Source organism: Biomphalaria glabrata, chromosome 6 (genome assembly GCF_947242115.1).
Source record: "Biomphalaria glabrata chromosome 6, xgBioGlab47.1, whole genome shotgun sequence".
NCBI lineage: Eukaryota > Metazoa > Mollusca > Gastropoda > Planorbidae > Biomphalaria > Biomphalaria glabrata.
Window position 1 is genome coordinate 34833753 of NC_074716.1, and position 10229 is coordinate 34843981.

The 10229-nt window shown below is 36.1% G+C and overlaps 1 protein-coding gene across 2 annotated transcripts in view; it reads right to left on the reverse strand.

Moving 5' to 3' along the window:
• The window catches only part of LOC106059261 (uncharacterized), a 47202-nt gene extending 42659 nt beyond the window's left edge, over window positions 1–4543 (reverse strand). For both annotated transcript variants that reach the window (XM_056032021.1, XM_056032020.1), the window contains exons 1-4: window positions 4507–4543; window positions 3887–4186; window positions 523–776; window positions 124–270 (exon numbers count right to left, since the gene is read on the reverse strand). In XM_056032021.1, coding sequence (XP_055887996.1) covers window positions 124–270; window positions 523–776; window positions 3887–4186; window positions 4507–4528 — 723 coding nt within the window. In that variant the 5' untranslated portion in view covers window positions 4529–4543. The remainder of the gene's footprint in view (window positions 1–123; window positions 271–522; window positions 777–3886; window positions 4187–4506) is intronic.
• Between the last annotated feature and the right edge of the window lie 5686 nt (window positions 4544–10229).

Here is a 10229-nt window from a genome sequence, read left to right on the forward strand (position 1 = left end):
CATTTTTGAAAAGATATTACACTGTTTTTTTTAGCTTTACTTAGATCTACATAAATGTATTCTGTTTATTCTACTTAGATGGTGTACTTTAAGAAACTGTTAGAGTACATTAAAATATGTTACCCTCTCAGGTTTTAAATGACATAAATCTGCTAATTTTATCCACGGATCTTTTGGAAAATGGATTGCAAAAAATTCTAAGTCTTCTGCCTTAAATTCTTGAACCCATTTTCTAACATGCTTGCAAATAGCTCCACTTGCTGAGCCCATCTGCAAAAAAAAAATACTTGCATCTACCAAATAGTTATACAAATAATATTAGATAATTTTATTAGTCCAAACAAATGGAAATTCAATTCAACTACAATTGATCACCTAAAGCGTAACTGCTATAACAAAAACAATATAGATGCAGACACAAACAACATTCACACAGAAGTGCACACTCACTGTATGGATACTGTACATAATTGAGTATTTAGTATAAAAGTATAAAAACAAATGAAATAAATCATTACTTACAGGAGGTTTTAACCTGTTCAAATTATCAATATCAGATTTTAATTTTCCAATTTTTTGTGGTTTGACTTTGTTAACTGATAACTGGAGATATTTAAGGCGTTTCTCAAGCCCTCTGACTTGGCGTCCAGCATCAAGCATGGTCAGACTTTTGAGGACCTCTGTTAATCCAAAATGTGAATGTAGTTGTAGAAATGAAGAAGCCATTTCATAGTCACCTCTAGCCCATGCCATGGCTAAGGCCTTGATACAAGCATCTAAAACATTCAAACTCATTTGCTATTTAATAGTTTACAAGATATTATATATATATATACTTTTAATGTTTAACAATTTTCAAACTTTGTCTTCTTTTTTTTTTTTAACTTTTGACCTTTTTTGTCATAATTATCCTTAACAATTTCATTGATTTTAGAACATCATAATGCCTTTACTTATGTGTTTTTAACTGTAAAAGTGAAGACACTGTATGTATGAAATTGCAGAATAATATTAAATATTCAACAATTTTAAGAAATAAAAAAAAAATAAAAAAATTTATATGTGGATATATTATAAATATATTATTTGGTTGACCAACTGACTCGCTAACTCATTACTACCAATTTGACTCTATTTAAAAAAATAATTTTATGCCTAATTTTTCCTTGTGCTATAATAAGCACTTTTCATGGTCCATGAGTCACTATATGAGTGCTCACTACAGTCAACTTTCACAATTTTTATTTTTTTTCATTCTAATGTTTTCATTTCCTTTTCCTATTTTTTTTAGGGGGGATGGGGTGACTGAGTGGTAAAGCGTTTGGCTTCCAACTGAGGGGACTCAGTTTGAATTCAGGTGAAGAGTGGTATTTTGAATTTTCAAAGACACTCCAAAGTTCTCCACCCAACTCTATTGCGTAAAGGCGGTTGGTGGTTGTGCTGGCTGGTGAAACAGATGACCTACATCTGCCTTATAGATCGCAAGATCAAATTAGGGTACTGAATTGCTTTTTTTTAAGGTTCAAACTTACATGATCAAAATAAACTTTATAAAAGCTAATATTTCCTTTTTCAAAAGCACTGAATATTTTTTATGAAAACTTGTATGAAAGTGAAATATTCACTCTTTTATTTCAATCAACTCCCCTTCAATAATTAAATCTTATGTGAATAATTTTTTTAATAGCTTCGCACATCTGCATTTATATATATATATATATTTTAAATTGTTATCAACATCATCAACTTCCTCTTTTTGAGCCTGAGTTGCAGCTAAAGCACACAGCTTCAACCAACAGTTGAGATCTCTGATGTTTGATGTCCTAACCCATGCAACTATCATCACCCTCTACCAGATAACCAGGTCTCACAACCAGATAAAAGTTAACAGAAACCAGAAACAAATCCACAAAAAAACAACTCATCAATCAATAAATACAATTTCTCACTAAATCTAGATCTGTAATAGATATAGGGGCTACATATAAGTCATTTATTATATCAGAAATGATCTCATGACAGGTTTTTTTTTTGTTCTACTTAAAAGAGAAAAATCTTTTGAACTCTTTTTGAAATTTCATAAAGCATTATTTCATAAAGAGATTTGGATAGCATTTCTAATACCTCAAATCGAGGAATGAGGAAATAATACTAATTTCATTATCCTTCATATATACCCTTTGTTTAATAAAGATTCATTTTCATTTTGGCTACCAAAGGTCATATTCGCAAAATGTCTCTTTTTCAAAAATTAGTCATAGCAATGACGTCCCTATTTATTATTTGTTGTAATGTTATCAGCTCATTACGGTACATCAACTGCAAAATGTTAAAACATACTTATGGACCAATATTTGGATTTCAACTTTGATTTGATGAAAAGAATGACTATTATGAGGCTATTGCAATATATATATATATATATATATATATATATATATATATATATATATATATATATATATACAGTGTTTTATTCTCCCTTTTGAATATTTGAATAAATTGTTGATTGTTTTATCAAGAAAGGAAAAAAGAAGAAAAGTTATTTATGTGCAAGTTCAATTATATCCCTGTTTTATTGAAAATTCTTGATGAGTGTCCTTGTGTTGTGCATTCACTTTTTTTTTACCTTTACCTATCCCTTAGTCTGTTGGACCGTTGGGGCACCAGGCAAGATTTGTCGACCGTCTATCTCCATTCCTCTCTTTTTTTTGCCTTGTTTAGAACCTCTCTCAATGGCAGGCCTGTCCATTCTTTAATGTTGTCCTCCCATCGCTTTTTCTGTCTGCCTCTTCTTCTTTTCCCTGGCACTGTTCCCTGAAGGAAGGTCTTTGCGAGCCCCGTAGATCTTGTAATGTGGCCAAAGGTTTTAAGCTTTCGTCTTTTCACAATAGTTAGCAGGTCATCATGGGCTCCGATCGCTACAGTGCATTCACTAATCCCCTATAAATGCCTCTTACTTTCCAACAATTTACTAGTAGGAGTAAATCATCCTTAAAAGTTTTACTCTAATTATTTGGGTTACAAGCGTGTGGTTTAGGGAACGTTATAATGCAAGGTTCTATTGGAGGAGGCATTAAAATGAGTTCCTGACAAAATAAACAACAAATGAACTTTAAAGTCTTCAAATTTCTTCTACACTAGTTTGTAATATTCCAACTTTTTATACAAAGCAAAGCATGTATACAATTAAACTAACTGAAATAAACATTGCAGATGTAAATTTTGAGTGAGTCTGTTGTTAATGTATATTTTGGTTTTCTATAGTTATAATGTTTGGTGTAATGCACAAATTGTAAGACATTTTATTATGGTATAAATATTATTTGAATAGGGTGTCTCCAAGCAGTTGTCGGCATGTATTAATGGCCAAACTTCAGCAAACTGTCTTGACTGACAGGTAAACCTGATGAGGGTTAGCCTGATCTAGTATCTACCACCCAGCCCATGAAGTCTAGCAGCAGCTGTATGGTGCATACGTCACATAATTGGACTAAAATGTCAAATGTTTGACATATTTCTGATGTTTCTTCAGAATCAAAGATATTTTACGTCCTAGTCCAAACCGCCTGCAAGACAATATATGTGGGATGGCAGTGGTATGATATACCCAGGACAATAGTGAAGTCTGAACAACAGTCCAGCAGGCATACTGCACAACCAGGCAGCCATCCTACCAGGGCCATCAGCCTAGGTGTCACCTAGTTAAAACACTGTGGAATGTTCAGAGCACTGTGAGAAAGGTAGAGCACACTGGTCATCCACTGCACCCTAAACCCTGTTCATCTGGCAAGTGGTGAGAGAGTGAGGCTGATGCAGATATAACCTATGGCAATGGATCTATGCATATTTTAATTTAAAAAGCTTAAAGATATGTTATACTTACTTTGTGTAATCTGAATTTTGCTTTTCACAAGCACAGCTAATGTAGCAGCATAGCGTAAACGATTGGTATTTTGAGCTGTCAAGTGTTGATCTGTTGAAGCAGTTCCAGTGAAAAATATCTTTGAGTCTTTTTCAATATCATATTCATTTTTTTCTATGTTGCAGTCTGCACTTTTTTCTGCAACACTAAGGTTTTCATTATTTCTTTGTTTATACCTAAAGCGTCCCCTTGATTTCAAGTTTCGTCCATTTCTGCCTCTTTGATTAGATGCATTCCCTTTAAATCTTCTTCGGCCTCGTCCTGACATTTTTAGATAGTAATTAAATCTAGATCTATATTATATATTGAATATAAAAACTGCTATAAATAATTATATAATAATTTTAATATTAATATTATAGCAATATAATATAATGAATATACTATATATTCCTATAAAAGTATATAGCCTAGCTGATTTCACTATATGTTCCTGTTGGATTTGACCTTTGCTTTTGATCTAAACATTTCAACCTAGATTCTAGATCTAATTTGTATAGGGTAATTGATAATTTTTGTCTCTATTTATGGATTTAGTAAAAAGTTATTTTTAGGATCTTAGCATTTATCAATGGTGCAACCATGATGATATCCTGTTGACATTGTTTACAGACGTATCACCTAGAAACGGTTAGATAGAATACATGCGCAGATGAAATCGCTCTCCATCTTTTAATTTCAGATTTACCCACGATTTGATCTATTTAGATCAGCGGTTCTCAGCCTTTTCAGTCCCGCGACCCCTTTTGCAATTTCCCACTATACGGCGACCCCCAACCGTAAAATCTGTGTTTTTGCTAATGATAAAAACAGTAATCAGAATTTAAATTTCAAAGATATGTTGGAAATCTAACTCATTTAAGATGGCAAAGATGTCAACAAGGATTATTTTCTGTATTTCACTTTCATTGCTAAATTTAAAGAGCGCTTACAACTTATCTTATATAATACAGACGTTACTTCAAAAAAGATGATCACGTCCTACGCGTCATGCATTCAGTCATGCATATTAACCAAGTCACTAGTTTTCCTAGCTAACTCAGGAAACACATTCCATGCTCTAATAGCACTAGGGAAGAAGGAGTACTTGTACAAATTTGTCCTAGCATATGGGATGAGGACAGGGGCGGACTGGCTATATGGGCAAACGGGCAAATGCCCGGTGGGCCGGTACCAAATGGGCCGGTCTGGTCGCGACCAAAGAAAAAAAAATTCAATTCAGACAGCTTAAAAAACAAAAGTAACAGCAGCAAGACACAAAGGCCCGAACACGTTTTTTTTTTTTTTTTTTTTTAAATTCTTATTACAATTAATTTTGTTTGAAATTCAACAAGAATAAAAAAAAACAAAAAAAAACCCACTATTCTCTGTACGTATTATCATTTGCAAAACGTTAGACTGTACGTTCTACTATGCACGAGCGGCATAAACTGCTTTGATGTCTTCGAGGTTGTGTTTGGCCTACTCGTTTTGCTGGTCGGCATGGGCCTTTGATAGCACTCCATTTTTTGTCTCCTTCCCTCCCCCGTCTTTTAATGGTTCCAATGAAATTTAACCAAAAAGAGGTTAAGTTAGAATACATTAATATAACGCAGCAAAAAAAAATAAAATAAAAAATAGGTGCGACAATTAGCTCTTTAACAATACTTAATAGAAATTAACTTTACACATACACACAGCTGCGAAATTGCAAGCCACACGACTTATTCACAGCTCAATATGGTTATAAAGCTCTACTTTCTGCGATTTGAAAAGAAAAAGTAAGTTTTTTTGTTTATTTTTAATAACATAGATCTAAAAATACTACACTTGGGGCTTACAAAAAATATTATTTAATTAAAAAAGTAAATCTAGATCTAAATAAATTTTTATACTATTATAATTAATGGCAAACTTATGCTTAGTAATAATAATAAAGCTAGTCTTCGAGTCCGAAGATTAGTGAGGAATGCAGTATTTCCCGTGGCTGCACAGCCCCAGCTGAGACCTACATATTTTGCCACATAACATAACCATTGTCCGCAGGTGGTCGATTTAGATTTTCTTTTCGCCGTCTGCGTTTGTCCTCGGCAGCAGACTTTCTTTTGGTCTCAAATGTGTATCCCGCGGCCTTCGTGAGTGACCTCCAGCTGTCTTGTTCTGAGGCCGCATGTCAGCCAAGGAAAGTTGACGCCTAAGCTGGTCTTTGAAGCGTTTCCGTGGGGCGCCTCTGTTACGTCGACCACCTTTTAGCTCACCAAAAAAGACTGTCTTTGGCATACGTTCTTATCCCATACGGGATACGTGCCCTACCCAGTGTAACTGTCGGACCAAAAGAAGTCCCTCTATACTGTCCATACCGGCGTTCGCAAGGACATCGCTGTTTGTAGTGCGGTCATGCCACCGTATGTCCATGATGGAGCGCAAGCATCTTTGGTGGAAGCGCTCAAGAAACCTTAGATGTTTCCTGTATAGTGTCCATGTCTCGGAGCCATACAGAAGGGTTGAGAGAACCACCGCCTGGTAGACACTGATTTTTGTAAGCAGGCGGAGCGATCTGTTCCGCCAAACTCTCACGACTGACCGTGTTGAACGCCTTGGTGAGGTCCACAAAGGCAGCGTATAGGTTTAAGTTCTGCTTTTGCATTTTTTCTTATAATTGTCGCAGAACAAATATCAGATAAGACCTCGTCCACCAAAGAGTGTGTTAGTCGGTCGAGCAACTTAGTATGAAGTCATTAATGTTGAAAATTATTACAATAATTACAATAATTTATATAGCGCTGCCACATCCGATATTTAATGAATGGAGATTTATATTTTAAATAATGGGTCATGGTATATTCATATACAAATCGCGTTTTTGAGAATGTACTAGGAGTAAGCAAGAGCTTTTCACATTAAGTAATAGCATCTCTACCGTTCTGCTTTCTCTTATCTTTTAATGGAATGGGTTGCCTGAGTCAGCCAGGAAAACCAATGATTTAGCATATTTTAAGTCACAGATCAACATACATGACTAGATTGACACATGAAATGCGTAAGACGTAACAATCTTATTTTTTGAAGAAACTCTGTAATCTATAAGTAATACCAAAAAGCTTCAAACTCATTAGGCTGCTATTGTATTGTTTATAGTTTTCAGACAACATAGATGTATAAATAGAATACGTTATGTAATCCTACGAATGCATACATCCAGTTTTCGATGCGTTATCAAACTTTATATATTTTGTAGAGAATTAGGCTTAGAACTTACTTAGAACTTAGGTCCTCCCGCGCCGTTCGGCGCATTGGGCGGCAAGCTGTCTCCATAATGATCTGTCACTGGCAATGTCTGAAGCCTCCTCCCATCTGGTGTCCACTGTTCTGAGGTCCTCCATGAAGGTGTGTCGCCAGGTAATACGAGGACGTCCCTGTTTGCGCTTTCCTCGTTTTGGCTTCCATGTTATCGCAACTCTTGGTGTGCGTAATTCATTTTGACGTAGAACATGTCCCGCAAACCTCATGCGACGCTCAGTCACAACCTCACTAAGTGTTCGACTCCCAGTTCGGCATAGGATTTCCTTGTTTGAGATCCGGTCTGTGTAACTGACTCCCAAAATCCGTCTCAGCCATCTCTGTTGAGCCACATTTAGTGTTTTCTCAATTTTGACAGATGACTTCCACGTCTCACATGCATATGTAGCAGTTGGAATGACGATTGTGTTGAGAAGGTGTATTTTTGTCTCGAGTCCAATGGCTTGGCTAGTCCAAATAGGCTGCAGCCTTTGGAAAATGCTCCCTGCCTTTCCTATTCGACATGCTACATCATGGTAAGCATCTCCATCATTTGTTATGATGCTGCCAAGGTACGTGAACTTGTCCAGCTCTTCAAGCTTTGACTCGCCAAGTCTGATGGGGACACCCTTTGCCTTATATCCCACTCGCATAATTTTAGTCTTATCCAAGTTTATGCGGAGGCCAATTTTGGGTGCCTCTCTGTCTAGGCTCTCCGTCATTTCTTGAATGCATTTATTTGTAGCCCCGAGTAGTGCAACATCATCAGCAAAGTCCAAGTCAGTCAATCGGAGTTTTTTCCATGGCATGAACAACTCCGAATTAGGCTTACACCTATAATATAACACATGGGCTTAGCCGGGAGGGGAGGGTCTTCAAACCATCACTTGCCTCAGACCTCTTTGTCTGAAAGGGAAACTTTACTTACTGCCCCAGTGCAGCCAACTTAAGCAAACTACAGTCACCAAATTTTATGAGCGTAGCCAAAAGGGTTTTTGTGGTTTCTCTTCCCCCTCCAATACAAAAACTAAAGCATTTTACCATTTTCTATCAGTCGCTGGACTCCATTGAATAGCAGATTTGGTTTTTGAATTTTTTAGCGGAAGAGTAGCAGGCTAATTGCATTGTAGATACCTCAGAATATGCATTTTTAAAGCTTAAAATAACGGAAATAATGCTTGGTTCCGGGGCTTCGCCCCGGACTCACTGCGAACTCCCCCGGACTCCCTAGCTGCTATTTGGCGGTGTGTAGGCCTACTGTCTTTTCACTAATCATAGGAAGAGCGTATTCTAGGGTAGAAAAAAACGTTTGAAAGAATGAAAGATCAGAATGTAATGAAGATTAATTACATATATACACACACACTATATATATATATATATATATTGCGGAGTAGGGTAAATATCCCGCCCACACCGAAAATATATGACATGCCATTTGTGGGCCGGTTTATATGGTAATGCCCGGGCCGATTTTGATACCCAGTCCGCCCATGGATGAGGAATGTGCTTTTATCTTTCTGAGTATTTTATTAAATTTTGTTTTTGTATTTGAAGATTATGGTTCAGTGTTTTATGTAAAATTGCTATTTTACTTTTGAGTCTTCTGTCCTGAAGGCTTTCTTAGAAATTTGGTGATTTTACTAAAGGTGTTACGTATACTCTAGTCAAATGTGGATATTCGTTTGTTATGAATCTCACTGCTCTATTTTGTGTCTGTTCCAGTTTCTTAATGTTTTCTTGAGTTGAGGGGTCCCAAACAACTGTCGGTTTTTCTATATAAAAAAAAAGAAAAAAAAATGCTTCTGAAAACCATCTCACTTCAATGTGAAATAGCAGAACATTTTATGGCGCACCAAATTCATTACAACGCGTTGAAAACAGTCGACTGTTTTAAAACAGTCGATTTCCCAAAATCGAAAACAGTAATTTAACATCGTTGTTTTTTTTTTTTAATTACTTGTGAAAATTACCAACATTCGTTCATGAATCATACAGTGTGTTCCAATGACTTAACACATTATGTCTGCAGCACGGAGCGGCATCTTTACACATGTTGAGACCAAGAACAACATCCAAGCATACTTAGAGCAAAATCATTGGAGACACTACATTATTATTCCAAGAGATTTTGTCAAACATATCAGATGCTGCAGTAGTCGGTTGTGTTCAATGATAGCCAAAAAGAAACTCGACATCATTTATCTCGAATGTATTGAATTTCTAGACTCAATCAGCTGAATTTACATCTAAGCTAATATGTCTATGTCATTGTCGGCAATGTTCGGGGGATGTTTAATTCTTCATAGAGTGATGGTGCAACTCTGCGCGCACATTGAATAACTGGTTTTGCATCTGACGTCAGTTTAATGCGATAGCCATAGACATTAATACATGTTTTCAAGTTAAATGAAGTTAGGCTACTTCCTTTTTCCAGTCTATATTTATTTATGTCTATGGCGATAGCCTACTTCATTTTGTATGTACCGAGTCCTTTGAATACTTGCTTATATTTATTTCATCAACACTTGTGGAACTTCATAATGTTGCTTGACATCGTGTACTTCGACATTTCTCTTTGCTTCAAAGTTTTAAAGCAATAGATGTCTTCAGACCTAGTATAGGATTTATACTTTTCTTGATCACGTACAGATCATCTTTAACTTCTACATCGCCGACTTCAAATGTGACCGATGCCACTCCCTTCAGTTCTAATGCTTCATCCCCTAGAGGTAGTATTTGAATTCTTTAACTGACTCTCAGTTTCTAAAGTGTTCCACGTTGACTCTGATATGACATTAACTTGTGCTCCTGTGTCAATCTTCATTTTGACTATTCTCCCCATAATATCGACATCAACCATTCAAACTCTGACATTGTTGTCAGTGCCCATTGCCTCAAACCACAATTCATTTACTTGGCTTGCTTGACTTTCATTTCCCAGTAAATCAACAGCCTTGAAGTGTTTCGAACGACATTTTGCAGCGAAATGATTTCTCTTTTACATTTTCGGCAAGTCTGTCCAAATGCTGGGCAATTGTATTTT